This window comes from Epinephelus lanceolatus, chromosome 14 (genome assembly GCF_041903045.1).
Source record: "Epinephelus lanceolatus isolate andai-2023 chromosome 14, ASM4190304v1, whole genome shotgun sequence".
NCBI lineage: Eukaryota > Metazoa > Chordata > Actinopteri > Perciformes > Serranidae > Epinephelus > Epinephelus lanceolatus.
In genome coordinates this window covers 28,921,750-28,941,050 of record NC_135747.1, presented here as the reverse complement: position 1 = coordinate 28,941,050, position 19,301 = coordinate 28,921,750, and the positions used below count along the sequence as shown (strand labels likewise).

Below are 19,301 nucleotides of genomic sequence, written 5' to 3'. Positions count from 1 at the left end.
TAATCCATGTAAAAACAAGATGGCAGCCATCTCTGCCAAGTCAGCCTGCAGCTGATCCTGACACAAAAGTGGACAAGGTCCAAAACCTGATCACATTTATGGTTGAAACTTGTTTATTTATGATTAAGAATTTTTGTAGTTTGATACAGCAACAAATTTGACCAAATTTAGCAACAGTTACAAGATAAGGCGCTGTTAATAAAGAAGTACTCGTTTGAGAACATTGGGACTTTATTACCGTTGACAGTGTTTTATTTTTTATACTTATCAGGTCTTACTGTTCCCCTAATAGTTAAGAGAAATTAAAAATGCATACCAAACAAAAGTTCAGGTCTCAGGAGGTTAAGTCAAAATGATGAGACATTAAATCATCATTATTGGTAGAGGTCTCTTCCTCTCCAAAGCAAACCCACCAGATGATTTAAACCAGTTAGAACACTGACTGAAGCAGTTTCACGACAAATTAGTGTTTCTCCTTTGTTGTTTGGCCCATCAGAGACAGACCGCTATCTTAGCACCTGTGTGCTTGCATAGCTGTTTCTCTGATAACTTAAGATGCAGATGTTCGGGAGATTTTTACTGGGAGCCAAATCATCATGGTAAAAACACTGAATAAATCAGTTTTGTGTCCAAAAAATTGTGTTTTTCCATCGCTGCTTGTCGTAGAGGGGCTGCTAACTATGGTGGCCGACTGGAAAATGCAAAACCACATATGAAACAAGAGGTTTAGAGGTCCTCTGCCAGAGAATTTTGAGCATTAAACACTATATTTCCAGCATTCTGGTTCATTTCTGTGCAACAATTTGTGCCCTTTCTGCATCAATTTGTGGTGTAAATACATTTAAGTCCTTTACCACTTTCATGTTTTTTATTGGGGGAGACAAATGAACATGTTCTAAATATTAAGGGGCCATGTAAGGGTCAGTGTCTTGTCCTTAAAGTCAGGGTAAGAGTAAAGATGTGGAAACAAAAATAGACAAGATTAAGTGGGATATTATTCAGGAATAGCTGGAAAGGTCATCACTGAATTTGAGAAGAAACTGACTTATATCAACCTGACTCCTAAAATATGCTTTAGGTTTTCACATTTTAGTGAAATGGCCTCATTAAAATCCATTAACCTTTGCAGTCTGCACTTCCTAAAGCACTTCAGATACATCAGATAAAAGTCTGTGTTAGGTGAAAGTTGAAACCAGTGTGGCTCAGGAAACTGGAATCACCGAAACTTAAGATTGGCCTTAAGACTGAATGGCCCGCAGCAGCACCGCGCCCCACCCCTTTATATGTGCTCCAGGTGACACCTAATCAGAGCAGGGCTCGGGGCCGCGCCCAGCCTGTATCGGAACTCGTGGCCGCGCTGCAGGTAAACCACAGGTGTGTGTTGTTCTGCAGTTTGAAGGAGACTCCAGCCGGATCACACAACCTCCTGGAGCTCTGAGGAAAAGTTAAATAAGGCTTCACTGCTGAAGATGGAGTGAGAACATGCGAGGAAATTAAAATCACAAACATCTGGAGGAGAAGCTGAGCTTGTTCTCACCTCAACTGTTTTTCTTTATTCGGCTCTGAAGTTCAATGGAGTGATTGATACTCGCATCAGTTTGGATTACTGTGTTGGAGCTGTGGTTTTTGTGCACGATGGATTTAAGCATTAGCAGGAGACAAGGAGTTTTACTCATCATTTTGACATTTCTAAGTCTTCCATATGGCTCCAGAGGAGAAATCCCTCCCAAACCAACCGGCAGTGTCACCATATTGCCCCCCGTTAAGCCTGATAATGGCCCTCAGGCCTTTCCAGACGCGGAGAAGGCAAATTTACCAGTGTTTACAATGGATTACCCGAGAATACAGATACCTTTTGAGATTACTCTGTGGGTGCTGCTGGCCTCATTCGCAAAGATTGGTGAGTATAGTCACATATGCTCAAACTGCTGATGGGTTAAGATCCAGCTCTGTGATTATTTTGTCAATTTTTTTTTTTTTTTTTTTAATTTGACTCAGGGACTGTGGAAGAAAATAATATTTTGGATATCTCAGTAGAATGCATCAGATTTTAAGTGTTGGAATTTGCTCTACCTGGTCCCTGTCAAATAAACTTGCATGCAAATGACCTTTTAAATAAAAAAGTAGTAATTTAAAATAAACTGTATTGTATTTCATTATGAAATGTATTATTTTTTACAATTCATTTATTTATTATTATATACTTTGAATTTATTATGAAATTTGAAATAAAATAAATGATTAACTTTAAAATAAAAAAGTTTACATTAAATTTATAATTTCAAAATAAACTTTTAAATAAAAAATAATAGTATGAAATAAACTTGATTTTATTTTATTTATTATTGCATGTATTATTTATTTATTTAGTTATTCATCATTATTTATTTTCAATTTATTATTTCAATTTTTCAATAAAAATATTATTCCTATTATGAAATTTAAAATGAAGTAAATTAGTAAATTTAAAATAAAAAAGTTTATTTTAAATTTAATAATTTCAAACAAACTAATAAAAAATAATTGAAAAAAAACTCAATTTAATTTTTTATTTTATTGATTATTACATGTATGATTTTAAAATGAATTTATTTATTTATTTTAGATTTATTATTTCATTCAAAATTAAATATAATAAAAATATTATTCCTATTCCTATTATGAAATTTAAGATAAAATAAAAATGATTCAAAATAGAATAAGTTTATTTTAAGTTAAATAATGTCAAATAAACTTGTAAATAAAAATAACAATTTAAAACAAACTTAATTTGATGTTTTATTTATATATTTATTTTTTTAAAGATATTTTTTAGGGCATTTTTTTGCCTTTAATCGACAGGACAGTGAAGCGTGAAGGGGGGAGAGAGAGAGGGAGAGACACGCAGCAAAGGGCCACAGGCTGGACCCGAACCTGGGCTGCTGCGGCAACAGCCTTGTACATGGGGCGCCTGCTCCACCACTAAGCCACCGACGCCCTAATTTGATGTTTTATTTTATTTATTATTGAGCTTTTTTACATGCAGCCTTGTTCCTGTTTTTGAACTGACCTCACATCTCTTCTCTCAGGTTTCCATGTGTATCACAAGATCACCATCTGGGTGCCAGAGTCATGTCTTCTGATCAGCATTGGTCTGATCGTGGGTGGCATCATGCACTCTGTCCACGAGGAGCCCCCTGCTGTGCTCACCACCAACGTCTTCTTCCTCTACATGCTGCCCCCAATTGTCCTGGACTCGGGCTACTTCATGCCCACTAGGCCTTTCTTTGAGAACATTGGCACGGTCAGTTACAAGTTCCCCAAACCACAGCTTTCCCAAAACAGATTTATCTTCATTCATTCATCTCAAAGAGAAACTCTAACATTTCTGTTTGCAGGTGTTTTGGTTTGCAGTGGTGGGGACTCTGTGGAACAGCATCGGCATCGGCATGTCTCTGTTCGCCATATGCCAGATTGAGGCGTTTGGCGTGCAGGACATCAACCTGCAGGAGAACCTACTGTTCGCCAGCATCATCTCGGCCGTGGACCCTGTGGCTGTGCTGAGCGTGTTTGAGGACGTGTCTGTGAACGAGCAGCTCTACATTGTGGTGTTTGGAGAATGCCTCTTCAATGATGCTGTCACTGTGGTGAGTGGACTGAGGCAGAGATTCAGGTAGTGTGTTTGTGTTTGTGCAGGTTATAGGGACTGTTTCAGGTGTTGGTTGTGCCTTTTTGCTCGAAGCTCAGACTTGCTGCAACACGTTGGCCTGCTGTGGATACCTCAGGGCTACTGCTTGTTATGAAAACATGCAGAGCAGAGAGCTAGGTGCAGTTACAACCTGTTGTTAAAGAAATACTTCACCTCTCAAATGACCATTTGTGTATTGATAACTCACCCTGAGTTAGGTTGAATATGCGAAGAGAACTTTGCTTTTCTTGCATGCCTCCACAGTGAGCAAGGAATTCAAGAAACTGAGAAAATTCTCGATGAATCAAAGTCATAGGGGACCACATATAACCCTTTTCTTGTGCTGCTTTCAGACACACCTTACAAGTATGTAAACCTTCGAACCCTGACCAGATTGGTGTGATTCTTGCAAAAACACAGGGAAAAGGGCAAAGAGCTATTTTGGTAAAATTTGGTTAAAAAAAAAAAAAAAAAAAAAAAAAAGCTAGGGGAAAACTATATTTCTAATAATAATAATAATTACTATTATTACATTTTAAAATTATGGTACAGAATTTTTATAATTTTTAATCACTCTTTCCAGGTCTTTTTATTGTTTGATTGTTTTTAACTTTCTTTTCTTTTTTTTTTTTTTTAACAAATTTTCTTGTTTTTAATTCTCTGTTTTGACTAATTTCTTGCAAAGTTTTTGGGTAATTTCCTGAAAGAACACTCTGCTTAAACTGTTTGCAACTAATTTGCAACCTATTAAAGGGGGGCAGAGCTGCACACTGTAAAAAAAAAATCCTTTTTTTGACGGTAAATGGTTGTCAAATTGTTATAAAACTTTTTTATTTTCATAATTGCATACAACTTAATGTAAAACACAAATTGCCCCCCCCAAAAAAAGGATATTATTTTAGAAAAAAAAAAAATAGGCGCAAAAAAGAAAAAAGCCAAGAAAAAGCTACATTTATAATTATTATTATGAATATTAATTTAATTAATTTTTAAGCACTCTTTCCAAGTCATTTTCTTGTTTGATTGCGTTCAACTTTATTTATTTCCTCGTTTTTCTTTTTTTCTTTTTACTAATTTCTTGCTAATTTCTTCTCTCTGCTCGTTACCCTCTTCCCATGTTTTTCAAAGAAATCAAGCTAATTAACTCAGGTGTCGAAGGGTTAACAACAGCAAAACTGTGTTAAACATCCGTTAACAAACTCACACATCATGTGCAGTAAAATCCAAGTTGCATGCTTAATATTTCCCAAAATGCCCTTTCTAACTCAAACTTGTCTGTGTTCAGACTTAATTGACAAAAGCAGTAATTGAACCTTGCAGAACACGGGAGCTGCTGGTCTACTTCTGCCTAGATAAAAGAACAATTAATTGGGAATGTGCTGCAACTGGTGTGGGAACAAAGCAGCATCACACACATTGTTCAACATGGAGATTACTGGGACTCCACCCACCATTTGAAACCCAGTTTGGACCCTTAATTTCAGGACTGCTATTATAAAAAAAATGTCAGATCCAGTATCATGTTGTCCAGCGCTTTTCTACTCTTTCTCTAAAGGCTCGGCTCAGGTTTCGTCAGATACTGTACAATTAGTTCACCCTCTTTTTTGCTTTTATGAGAACAAAATGTGTGCGCGCAGGCAAGATTGCAGAACAGATAAACGACTCAAAAATAGAAGTGAGGGAATGTTGTAAGAGGCAAGAAACAGTTGTGTCTGCAGGTCTGAGGATTTAGGTCTGTTTGCTCAGATGCGGCCAAACCAGTTTCTGAGGTCACTGTAGCTTTTGGTCGTATGGGCGGAGTTAACACATGCAGACAACACCGTCTGAAACTTCTCTGAACTGAGCTCATGCTCAAATTTCCCCCCTCACCCTCTTCCTTATTGTGCTCAGCCCTCCCCACCCCCCTCCAACAACCTGCGTTTAGCTTTGGTGTGGCGACCCTTTTGTTTGGGACACAGTAGCGGATCTGATGCAGAAAGTGAAGACAAACATTTACCCAGGCGCGGTCTGCACAGAGAGCACAGAGAGCAGAATTACACAAATCAGACGAGATGTAATATTTGCCAAAAGCACAGATACAGAAGTACTTCAGGTGAGAACTGCAACTGAGACTGCCAGGTTATCATCTGCACCATCTGTGTCGTACATATGCAAATTTTAAACAGGGAACTGTTGCCGTCTCTCTCCATGTACAGATCCGCTTTTAGTAAATGCTGTAAAAATGGCTCCTGTTTGCCTTTTCAGTGATCTTTGTTCGACAGACTCATCCCAGAGCAGAACAGTCTGTTTAATAGATGAGTTTCTTACTAACAACAAATCCCATCAAAAGACCACAACCAACAATGAATTGATCTAACAATCTTTGTCTGTGTACCCAAAGCCTGATACAGCTCATTCCTCAGTGCCATAGAGCTCCATTGTTTTCCAAAAACTATTAAAAACACATCATTGAGCTGCAGTAGTTTATTTAGAGTCTGTCCCTCATACACTGTCCTGCTGCCGTAGATATCCATAGCACTCCAAATCTTGGTATGGTGGTTTCAAGAGGGTTTCGAAACCAGGGTGGAGTTTGCATGTTCTCCCTGTGTCAGTGTGGGTTTTCTCTGGGCACTCCAGCTTCCTCCCATAGTCCAAAGACATGCAGGTTAATTGGTGACTCTAAATTGTCCGTAGGTGTGAATGTGAATGGTTGTTTGTCTCTATGTGTCAGCCCTGTGATAGTCTGGTGACCTGTCCAGGGTGTACCCTGCCTCTCACCCAATGTCAGCTGGGATAGGCTCCAGCACCCCTGTGACCCCTAACAGGATAAGCGGTTACGGGAAATAAATGAATCTCCAAAAATAAAAACTACAATGTCCAGATTGACATCTTTAGTAGGAACAGATTGGCTCGGGACTGAATGTCACAGATAGTCTGTTGCAATGTTTTGCTTGAGAACAAAAAATATATCACTAGTCGTATCCACTATACAGTGCAGGATTGTCAGTTACTGTTGTGAACAAACTCCCCAGCACAAGTGACAGTAAAATCCAATTCCAGATTAGCTTTCACTGGGCGTTTCACCTCGCTATATGTGTGTTCTTTCTCTTGGGTGCCTGCTGTTTATAGTCTGGCACCTGGTTGCTACCTTTTGGTAAAGCCCCGACCTCAGCTGAGCACTGTGGGAGTACACGCCATAGATGTCCTGAACACAGAAAATATGAGGCAAATAAGAAAATCCAGGCAGAGGGCAGAGTGTTTGCAGAAAAATACACTGCCACACACTGCTAGTGGGTCAGAAGTGATGATTGAGAGGGGTTACCTTTGTATGAGTCTATACATTTTTGTAGGAAAATCCTGCATAGTATATCTTTAAATGGACTGTGTGCTAAGTCAGTGGTTCCCCACCCTTTTCTTAAAGATGTACTGCTGCACCTCTTTCAGATAAACTCCTGAGCCTCCTCATCAGTAACACCCTCCAGGTTCCAAATGTGACTATTTGAATTTATCATTACTGGATGTTATTTACCACTTTTTTTCATACCCTTTTTACAATATTTTCAGTATGACAGTATTTTTTCATTAGTTTGATCAAGTGTGCATTCATACTAGTGGCAGACACTACTAGCTGTCAAGGAAAGTTAACACTGTTGTCAGAAACCTTATTCTGCATAGCAAGTTTTTGCTTGTAATATTGAAGACCCTTGAAGAAAATGCTAAATGTGGTCTGTGTACTGTGTGGTAGGTAGCCTGTCTTTGCCTTTGGCTCTCACATTATTTCTAATGTCTACAAATTTCCTGCTTTCTGTGAAAATGTACTTTTAATGGCCGTGTGCAGCCACATCACCATGAAAACAGCAATGAGCTGCTTTCGTTGTTTGTCAGTGGTATCGGCAGAACAGGAGGAACAAAGCCAACTGCTTTGGCAAATGCTCTTTTTCCGTGAGTCATTCAGCGCGCTTGGTGAAATGAGATTATCGAATTGCAAACAGAGCAGAGTAAATATTCCAATGAATCACTGTTATCTGCAACTGTGTCAGTAGAGGCCGCAGCCCCTGACACCACCCGTGACCTGTCACAGGGGTGTGTGGACTGTTCGTGCACGTGCATACGTTCAGAAAGCTTCACATAAAAGAGTGTGTGTTTGCATGTGCGATTCAGCATGTGTGTACATGTTTCAGGTCTTGTACAACATGTTCAACTTTGTGGCGGAGATGCCGGTGGTGGAGCCAGTGGATGTTTTCCTCGGGGTGGCACGGTTCTTTGTGGTCGGGCTCGGTGGGATGGGCTTCGGTATCCTGTTTGGCTTCGTTGCCGCCTTCACCACAAGATTCACCTCCAAGGTTCGAGAGATCGAGCCACTCTTCATATTCATGTACAGCTACCTGGCCTATCTGGTGGCTGAGCTCTTCGCCATCTCGTCCATCATGGCGTGAGTAGACTTTAACTTTTTTTCCAGGTCCAAATATTTAATGCTTCAAGAATACAGGAACATCACAGCAGCGGTTTGTGTTCTTCTGCAGCATTGTGACCTGCGCTCTCACCATGAAGTACTACGTGGAGGAAAATGTCTCCCAGCGTTCCTGCACAACCATCCGCCATGTGGTCAAGATGCTTGGCTCCATCTCAGAGACGCTCATCTTCTTCTTCCTGGGGGTCGTCACCATAACAACAGAGCATGAGTGGAACTGGGGCTACATCCTGTTCACACTGCTGTTTGCTTTTGTGTGGAGGGGTCTCGGTAAGGAGAGGGCAGGGGCTATCTGTGTCATGTTGGAGGTCAGGTTTGTCTTGGCCTCTGTTGGTCTTGTCGCAGGATGAAAGGTGCACTGTGGAGTTTTTGATCACTAGTAGTGCTATGAAGCAATGTTTTTACAAGTGGGTTCCTGTCTTCTTTTTGTCGGCGGAGTGTCTGTGTCACTCTGCAGTTCACTAGTCGGAATCAGGGTTTCTGTGTAGTGCTGTAAAGTTTAGTTGATTCAAAACACACATTAAACACACATTAAGCATGGCTTAATAGAGACAGTTTCAAACACAAGTACACAAATCAGCTTCACTATAACTCGCAGCATTCACAGACAAACACTTGTCTTTATCTGGACACATTTTCCCACAACTACAACATGCTAACGTCATTAGCACAAGCCTATGGCATTTTACATTGTATAAATTAGCCCAATGCGGCACGGTGGTGTGGTGGTTAGCACTGTCGCTTCACAGCAAGAGGGTTGCTGGTTCGATCCCGGATGTGGGAGCCCTTCTGTGCGGAGTTTGCATGTTCTCCCCATGTCAGCGTGGGTTCTCTCCGGGCACTCCGGCTTCCTCCCACAGTCCAAAGACATGCAGATTGGGGACTAGGTTAATTGATAACTCCATGCTCCGTAGGTGTGAATGTGAGCGTGAATGGTTGTCTGTCTCTATGTGTCAGCCCTGTGATAGTCTGGCGACCTGTCCAGGGTGTACCCTGCCTCTCGCCCGATGTCAGCTGGGATAGGCTCCAGCCCCCCCGCGACCCTCAAGAGGATGAAGCGGTTAGAAGATGAATGAATGAATGAAATTAGCCCAATGCATAGTGGAGATCATATGAAGCCAGGATAAATCACACTTAAGACTTAAAATGTTACTTTGTGGAGGCTTTAATGTCTTCAAAATTTATTGTCTCTTATCCATGAAATTAAAGAAAATAAAAGCTTTGTTTCCACTGAGGGAAAAATAAACAGGAGGTCTGCGTTGCTGCGACATGTAGTTACATTTCTGGGGAGGTGTACGTCAGGCTACGGCGTAGGTTATGCGTCTGGAGTCGATTTGACACAGAAGTATCCATACCGCTTAACACTCCAACAAACATAGCTAATGCTCTAATAAAAACAGGGAAGAAGACTGTTTGCCGGCAAACATGTATGTAAACGATGCAAGATTTGAATGCTTTTAAAAGTTGGCTTTGTAAATGTTCTATGAAGGTAAAAAGCCTTCAGCTCCTTTGTCAGACTTCAAAGATACACCCATCTCAGTGAATAACACTAGCTGTAAACATGTCTTTTGTGTGCTTGTAAGAAAACTCCACAGGGCACCTTTAACTGTTTGTCTCTGTAGCCTTGAGCTGAGGCAAGCAGAACAAACTAAAAAACAACACAGAGTTATTGTCATTGTATACGGCTATAAAGGTGAACGTAGCTTCTTGCTCTGTTTTGGTCTCCACCAGCTCCTGAGGGAAATATCAGCTAAACGCAGCTAAAGTTAGCAGCTAAATATTCAACAGCTAGTTGCTAAGTGGCTTGAAATAGTTGCCTGCTACTGCTGGAAACTATGTTGATGGGAGTAGACAGTACAATTGTGTGCCCTAAAGCCAAAACTAGGAGCTGAAGAACGCTTTAAAGTTTGGTAGTGCTCAAGGGAACTACAGAGTCGGGTGATTTTTCTCTGTAGGTTCATCACTACAAACAACCACTTGCACATCACACAGAGTTACTTGATTCATAGTTGATATAAACGTATTAGTTAATGCAGCTTTAAAGTTAAGAATAACACCTGACATTTTTCTTCCTTCCCTTACAGGTGTCTTGGTGCTGACTCAGATCATTAACCCTTTCCGCACCATCCCATTTAACCTAAAAGATCAATTTGGCCTGGCCTACGGTGGCCTGAGAGGGGCAATTTCATTCGCCTTGGCCTTCACCCTTCCTGATAACATCGGCCGCAAGCAGCTCTTTGTCACTGCCACCATTGCTATCATCCTCTTCACTGTCTTTCTTCAGGTAAGAGAGCGTCTGTATGCTTATACTCAAAACATTTTACACAGTTTGCTGTGAATCATTGATGTCTTTCTAAGAAATCCAGCAAATCTAACTTATATTAGTGTGCTATATATTTTTTGTCTTAAATGGAGAGAAACATGATTTTCTTTTTGGCACACACCATGATTTAAAGTCCAGATCAGAGCTGATTTCATTTTCTAGTAGGTTGTGTGTTTTGGATATAAAGATCTTCCAACTCAATGTCAGATCAATGTCAGATCAAAATGATGTCTTTCCACCAGCTTGTTTCTGATGCCATAAGGTGCTGAAATCTGTAGCTCTTTATTTAATCAATGGCCAGTCTTTTGACAGCTATTTGGGATTTTGATTGTCCTCTCATGTTTTTCTGGGTTCTGCTGAATCTCTCATCTCTCTTTTCCTCCTCCACAGGGCATCAGTATTCGACCTTTGATCGAGTTCATCAATGTCCGCAGAACCAACCGCAATCTTGACACCATCAACGTGGAGATTCACTGCAGGGTATGCCACAGGTTTTGACTGTTGTAAATGTGGGTGATGGAATATTTGTGTGCGCACAGTTTTAACAGGTCTCCCTTTGCTCTCAGCTTATGGAGCACACCATAGCTGGCATTGAGGACCTGTGTGGACAGTGGAGCCACTTCTACTGGAAGGACAAGTAAGAACGTTCTCTCTCCTGTCTGTTCAACAAAAAGCTTTAATTTATTTGCTTTCATTTCATCATAAATGACTTACTGCTGCATCTTAACTTTAAAGAAAAAGAATCTGCGGTGAAACTAGAGGAGAGGTGGCAGTTTTAGTTCACCTGTTCTCAGTTTCTGTCTTTGTTGTTTCTTTGACAATACTATTGTTCACTCGGGGACTGTGTGGGAATGTTGACAGCGAACCAGACTTTGGTGTCGTGTTCAACTTCTGCCATCTGCAGTGACTCTTGACGTTTTTTTTTCCTAAAGCTCCGACATGTTTTACTCAGTTCCTCATTTGACTGTTTTACCCTCACAGTTTAAAGGGACAGTTCACCCCAAAATCAAAAATACATATTTTTCCTCTTACCTATAGTGCTATTTATCAGTCTAGATTGTTTTGGTGTGAGTTGTAGAGTGTTGGAGATATCGGCCATAGAGATGTCTGCCTTCTCTCACATATAATGGAACTAGATGGCACTCAGCTTGTGGTGCTCAAAGCGCCAAAAAATACATTTGAAAAACTCAACAGCAATTTCTCTTTCGAGAAATCATGACCCGATTGCTCAAGATAATCCACAGACCTTGTTGTGAGCAATTTCATGTAGGGACTATTTTCTTTCTACCTAACCACACCTGCCAGCCGTATCGATGGCGTCCTCATTGGCTGCTCTGAAACGTTAGCTAGTTCAGAGGTGCTAGATGAGTTAGCAGTAGAAGCTAAAATGGTGCGGCAGATATCTCCAACACTCTGCAACTCACACCAAAGCAAATCAAGATTGATAATTAGCACTACAGGTAAGAGTAAAAATATGTATTTTTGATTTTAGGGTGAACTGTCCCTGTGTTTTGGTGCATAGGTGCCTGAAGCAGCTACTCTTACAACAATTAAGTGTAATTATAACTTTGAAATAATATGAATGTTACATTTATATTTCGATTTCACTATTTTAACCTTTTATATGTGACTGCAGACACACCTCTGCTTTCACTTCTCCCTTTATCCTTTGTTTCTTTCCCTTCTCCAGTGTTCCTTTTCTTCCTTGTAGCTTTGTTTACACACTCTCCATGCTCGTCTTGTGAGACGGGTTTCTCAACAATGCAGATTTCTAATTAGATTTTAACAAGTCAAAACAAGCAGTCAGAAAGTAAAAGGACTGTGAAATGTTTGTTTTGGGTTTGTACTCTGACACATTGCACTGGGTTAACTGACTTAATGATTCAAGGATAATTGAGGGTGGGGCGTCGGTGGCTTAGTGGTAGGGCAGGTGCCCCATGTACAAGGCTGTTGCCGCAGCGGCCCGGGTTCAACTCCAGCCTGTGGCCCTTTGCTGCATGTCACTCCCACTCTCTCTCCCCCTTTCACACTTGTCTGTCCTATCAAATAAAGGCTAAAAAATGCCCCCAAAAATATCTTTTTTTTAAAAAAAAAGGATAATTGAGGGTAATGATATCAATATTAAGTGTACAGTGGCCTTTTTTATACACAGCCCCTCAATTCCAGGACAGTTCAGCAGGACAGTGGTCCTAAATGGTCCCACTGATTATGTGTTAAACTGCTCAAAACTAGACTACACAAACAGCTTCTGAGACAAGCAGGAAGTGCATAATGCTGTATCACCAGGGAAGTAGATGTGGGTCAGAGATTTTAGCCCATCGCCAACTGAAAAAAAAATTAGAAAATAGAATGAATTTATTACAGATAGATAACTTTAAAAAAGTAAAATTCTGTTTGCACCAATTAAGCATGAAAAAAGAGCTACCAGATACTATATACGCAATATAAATAGTACTATAAAGTGTAAACAAGACAAAAATAGCCACAAATAAAGTTCAGTCAGGACCACTTTAGTGAAAGAAAACTTTATTTCCATTTGCAGCATTATATTTGGCAGTATGACTCTGTTCTGGGGCCTCTCTGCCCTTCCATGCGCCTACACAGAAAGCCTAAAGCCTGATTTATGGTCCTGCGTTAAATCAACGACATCGCTACGTCGTAGGGTATGTGGTAACACAGAAGGCTCGCCGTAGCCCCCGGCGTAGCCTGATGTGCATCTCCCCAAAAATGTAACTACACGTCGAGGCAACGCAGACCCAGCGCAGACCGAGAGGGCTATGATTGGTTTATTTTCTTGGTAGTAACGCATTTCCGGTTCCGTATTTCCAGATTGCGCCATCCCCGCCATCTTTAAACATCTTCTGTTGCGATGTAGATGTTGCAATATTAAGGCCCATTTATGCTCAATGTTCAATACAGATACGGATACGGACGGAGCCGTCTGTCCGTGCTCCACGTTCATTTCTCTGTGACCGGAAAAGCCGGAAGCTAAACAAAGAATCAACTAGAGAAGACGATAACCATTCAGGAAAGGAACGCAGCCTCCTACCACTCTGGCGGTGAATTGCACCGCGACGAAATGGAGTGACGGAGAAGTTCGAAGGGTTCACGACGGCGTCACGGCAACGACGTAGGTACGTTGTAGGTACGCTGCAGGACCATAAATCAGGCTTAAGGCAGCAGCAGCAGTAGGCAGGCCAGAGCAGTTTAAATAGGGTGCCCTGAATGAGAGTCACCAATTAGTTGCATAAAAAGGGATCATGTGATCTATCAGCTGACCCCCTTCCATCAATCAGCTGCTCCATCAGTCGATTGGGCTGTTTGAGATCAACTGATGTAGCTGGGATTTGAGCTGAGCTTGACATCGTGTCCTGCCTGAACGAACGCTGTGCTCAATTTAGTAGACAAGACAGTTGCAATAAGAATTTTAAAAAGAACAAAAATTGCACCCAAACATATATTTGATGTTATCATACTAAGAAGTGTTGCTGTGTAGCCAGAGCCTGATACAGTTTATTCTTTTGTGTGATGGACCTCTATAGCTGTCCAAAACCTACCTGTTCCTTCATTACAAACGCATAGTTTGTTTTGATCTCAGATATCTCTGTTTCACACAAACTCAGCAATGTATTCCCCCTCCTCTCTGTGCCAGGTTTATGAAGTTCAACAATCGAATCCTGCGGAAGATCCTGATCCGAGACAGCCGAGCCGAGTCCAGTATCGTGGCGCTGTATAAGAAGCTGGAGCTGCAGAACGCCATGGAGATCCTGGACACGGTGTCTGGAGACATCAGCGCTGCTCCGTCCATCGTCTCTCTCTAGTATGAAAACTTTAATACGTTCCTCTTTTTCTCTGACGATCACACCGCCTTTGTATTGTCTGTTTGGTTCAAAGAGGTGGAGGAAAGTAATTTCTCTGAATATCTGTGTTTTAGTGAGGAGAAGAAAAGCTCTGCTAAACCTAAGAGGAAGTTCCTGGCTCCTGACCTGAAGAACATGCATGACATCTTGTCCAAGAACATGTACCAGATCAGGCAACGGGTGAGATATCAAATAATATTGCTGGATTACAGCTGCGTGCACACGATCCTGTTTTTTTCCTTTCCCTTTCTTCTCGTATCATGCTTCACAGTGGAGGAAAGTAACCAAGTGCTTTTACTCAGTACTTTCCCACTGGCCAAAAAACCCACTAACACCCACTAACATCTGGCTTTTGTCTGTAATGGAAAAGGTTACATCAGCATTCATTACCAGGACAAATGACTCTTCAGTAGTCATGGACATTTTTCAGCTCCAGCTCCGATCTGCAGTAATGTAAACATAACACTCGTGCTAATTTTTGCTTTTCTGGCATGATGTAGTAACATGTGTCGCCTCCGTCGTTAACCTCTATGACTCTTTGTCATCTCAGCCACAAATTCCATCCGTCTTTGTCCAAGCCACACCTGAACATCATTTCAAATTAATTGGCACAGGGTTTGAAAGAGAGACTGGAAAAATAAAGCCTAGTTCAGACCAAAGATTTGCAACAAGATGAAACTGTTTTAGAATGTTGCAGAGAAAAGGTGCAGCGGTGTGAACTGGCCATCTGAGCTCACCTGTGACCTGTTTGCTTGCTGCTGCGGCAGATGCTCCATCCGCCGAGCCCTCTGTTTCTGTCCTCACGGTGTGCCGGTATCTTCATTCATATTTCAAGAAGCTACAAATTATATTCAGCCACAAAATAAGCCTGAAAAGCTGGAAATCAGAACAGAAGTACAGAGTTGTTGCATAGAGATGATACTCCATCTCATCTAGTTGCATTGGTGTGAACCGGCAGGTTTTTAGAACGTTGCAGAACAGTGCATTGCAAGTAGTCGCCTGTTTCAACTTGCTCGTCCCGAATCTTTGGTCTGAACTGGGCTTAACAGATCCAAAAGAAGTAACTACCATAACATTTTCACTGGCCTCCTGGCTGCTTTCTGCTGTTTACTAACCTGTTTTCCAGAGTGTTTGTGACATTAAACGTAACACCAGTATAGAAAACAGAAAGGCATACTCATCTACTGCAGAGCCATGTGAACGGCTCTGGTTTACCTGCAATGGGAGAGGATTCCATCTCCCACTGTTAAGCCCAGTTCAGACCAAAGATTCGTGATGAGACAAAACCATTTTAGAATGTTGCAGAGAAAAGTTGCAGCAGTGTGAACTGGCCATCTGAGCTCGACTCAAGCCGGCTGATGGTGTCACAAATTTAATTAGTGGTAATGCAGGATTTTTATATGTAATATAGTATTTTTATATTGTTCTGTTGGTACTTTTACTTAAGAAAAGGATCTGACTACTTCTTCCAACACTAAAGCAGCAGTTAGGGACAACCACTTTGTTGTCAGAGGAGCTGTTTGATTGACTAAAGGCGGACAGCTGCCACCAGTCTGCATGCATTTGCATTTTGCTGTTGTTGCAGTAAACACGCAGGTGCTTACAGTACATACATTAGTATCTCGCCTCGATGGATCAGACAGCAGCCCAGTCTCAAGTGTTCTTCTACAAAGCTGAACATGTTCTAGGCTCTTAAATGAAGCCAAGTGCACCTGATATCATCTTTGTTTTATACGTGAAAATGGAGTAGCAGCTTGAAAAGGCAAGAGAACAGCGTCAGATTCTTTCACCTGAAATCCTCTCTTTATTCATATTCTTCATCAAAAGTGAACAGACTTCATTTTATTTGATGAACTGGAAACATATATTTCCTGTGACGCCTCACACAATGACGTGATCACTTCCAGTACTGAAACTGTGAGTTGTTTTGCATAGCCACAGACTGCGGCCGGCAGTACTTTTCCATTAGTGACATGACCTCACCCACGGAGACGCTTTGATGTGTGGAAAAAAACAGGGAGCATGTGCTTCTGTTCTTGAGTGGACAAATTGTCAGATTGTCTTAATAGCCGCTCTTTTCAGCTCTCACACACAAACTCAGCGTCACCTCTTATCTGCTGTTTGTTTTAACATTTGACATCCTGCACGGGTCATTCGGAAAACTGGTCTCGTGCTGCCTCTTTAAACTCAAATCACGTTAGAGTTGTTGCATTTAACAACAGTGTTATTGTGATTTTTTTAAAATCTATTTGACACTTTATGAGGTGAGAATCTAAATTGTAATGTTAACAGATCAGAGCAGTAGATCATGGAGCATTTTTTGAAGAGAGACAGTTCTATAAAGAACAATGGCAGCGGTTATAGTGTTAGAAATGTTTGTTTTAGGTCTAACAGCTGCAGGACAGACAGACAGGTCTATGTTGACCGTGATGGGTACGCTGCATTAAAGAGGTTAGTGTGGCAGCTCGTAAAGTTCAAACAGAGACATGGACCATTTCAGCTCAGACAGGTTTGGCCAGTTTTGGTTGAGTAATCTGAGCTGTAAAGAATGCCGTCTCCTCTGAAAGCATTTTTATCCATTTGCCAGTTAGTTGAGGTTACTGTCAGGTGCAATCACTGTGGCCACCTGTTGGCTCACTTGTGAATTGTATTCCAGATGAACACGTCCAAAATGGCAGAGTCTGTGAGCTGGAAGAGTCCAGATCTGCTGTGTAATGTTGGATCTTTTTGTTCTCTTTCACCAGACGGTGGCGTACACAAGAAAGCACGCTCTGCCCAATGACAGCCACACCAAAGAGATATTGATAAGACGCCACGCCAGCATCCGCCGCAGCCTCCGACCTGGCAGCTTTCAGTCATCGGTAAGCAGGAAACCCTGTAACTGTGGCTTGCTACATCCAGTGTATTCTCAGCATTTTAGCTGGAGATCAGGAAGCGAGAGCAGAATTGAACCTTGTCCCAAAGTGTGAATTAAACGCAAGGTTCACCTTCTTTATCCCACCTTCATTCATTCTCCTTTCTTCTCTCTTTACACTCTGCTGTTTCATTCCCATGTTTATTCTCAGGCGGTGCCCAAATCCCACAAATACTTCTCTCTTCCTGCTGGGAAAAGTCTGGACTCAAAATTCCCTCCTGTGAGGCAGAGCTATACAGGTAAAATTCTCAAACTACTTTTCACCCCTTAACATCCAGTTTTCCCCTTTAATTTCCCTTAAAGTAGATTTATGGTTGGAGTAATCATCCTAAAAGCAACGTTCAGGTGTTAGTTTGTTCCGGAGCTTTTGATTGTTGTTTTTAGTTTTTACCAAGTAGCAAATGTTCATGTCAAACATGCTAAAATTATATTTGCCAAACATGTGAATGTATTGATGATTCACTCTATTTCTTTACAATTTTACCCTTTTCCTTATCTGTCCCAGATGATCAAGAAACAGTGTCAGAGCTGGCCTATCCCTCCAGACGCTCTCGGTTCGGCCAGCCTGCCCGCTCCTCCTCCAGAGCCATGATGCCTCTGCGCAGGCTGGACACCCTTAAAGAGGCGCCCTCTGTTGACGTGCTGGATGAAAGCTCAGGGGAGGACAGAGGCAAGTCGGGGCGTGGACCGTCCAGAACAAACTCCTCCTACAGTGATTCCCATGCTCCTGCTCCTCGCCGTCACTTGGACAGCGACAGCGGCTCAGCTGATAACTTCAGAAACGCGCACAACGAAGCAGAAGAGGAGCAGCAGCCTTCGTCTCCACCTCCACCTCCAGCCTGGGTGGCTGAACCCAGAGACAACCAAACAGCACGAAACCCTCTGCTCAGGCGGCCTCAGTGGAACCCCAAGAAGATGTAATCATGTCTCTGAGCTTTGAAGAGCAGCTGGACTGCAGCTCAGGTTCTCAAGCAGCTCCAGGGTCTCTGCACACAGCTGTGCGTTCATTCCAGTTAAAGACTAGTGAACTCTGGGGGACAGTTTATTTCTTATTAGAAGTGAAGCATCCTCTACAATGAGCCAAAACGGACAATAAGAAGTCAGAGGTGTTCACTACATCAGAAACACAATGCAACACAGTAAAGGGACTGTTTATGAACTGTCATTCTGCCAGTTTTTAAAAGGTATAGCCGTTTCATCCGTTCACATTAATGTGATTTTAAATACTTTTTATCTTCCTGTAGGATTTTTAAAGACAACTTAATTTAAACTATTTTATTTTCAGTAAATGTTTCTCTTTCCTTAGATGTAAATATTATACTTTTTGTACTTTTGTTTGCCTATGGTGTGTGATGGTTGAATGTTTGAAGACATAAGTTTTGTATACAGGCCATATCAGTTTAACACGAGGAACTATTGCTGTGCAGTACGAAGTACTCTTGGGACTGGAGGCCTTTTGTTTGTCTGTTACACTGATGGACCTCACAAATCTGATGATGATTATTTTTTCTTTTACTGTAATAAATTTTATATGTTGTTGAAAGCCGTTACCAGTCATTCTCAGTCAAACACAGGATACAATATTTCCAATACCAGTTTTAGTATCTGAAATACCTCCGATCAGGGGGTGTCAAAAGATACAGATGACCCCAGCCTAAGGCCAAGAGGGGCCCATGAAAAGGTTTCTGCTTGACCCTTGAATGGGATCAAGTACAACCATTTACTCCCTGATTTATATATCACTGACAGTACAAGTTATATGTATTTACATGATAAATAAATGTAATTTTATAATTAAAACACATTTCAACATGCCATCTGACACCCCCTGCAGGTATTGTGAAATGGTGCGGTCCATCTGATATGGGTCAGGTGTGTGATGTGCAGAACCCACAAGTGCTGCTGATGTAAACGTGATGAGCTTAGTCAGAATGTCTCACCAAAAATCAGGGGCTCCTAAAAAGGGTCAGGTTACAGAGAGGTGATGACAGAATTGTGAAGAAGCAGCAGGTGTGACTGGTAGTGGCAGTAATGGCAGAGCTGAAGGTAAGAAGTGAGCCAGACTTTTTTGCAAACAAACAGGATCT

The 19,301-nt window shown here is 41.5% G+C and overlaps 1 protein-coding gene across 1 annotated transcript; it reads left to right on the top strand.

Annotated features, from left to right (window-relative positions):
• Positions 1–1,343: 1,343 nt before the first annotated feature.
• slc9a2 (solute carrier family 9 member 2) lies at positions 1,344–18,757 on the top strand. Its single transcript, XM_033617659.2, has 13 exons — positions 1,344–1,900; positions 3,069–3,283; positions 3,378–3,626; positions 7,828–8,078; positions 8,170–8,387; positions 10,202–10,401; positions 10,831–10,920; positions 11,007–11,077; positions 14,093–14,260; positions 14,375–14,480; positions 17,045–17,161; positions 17,366–17,453; positions 17,720–18,757. The coding sequence occupies exons 1-13, from the start codon at positions 1,636–1,638 to the stop codon at positions 18,133–18,135; spliced, it is 2,454 nt and encodes an 817-aa protein (XP_033473550.1). The 5' UTR covers positions 1,344–1,635; the 3' UTR covers positions 18,136–18,757.
• The last annotated feature ends 544 nt before the right edge of the window (positions 18,758–19,301 follow it).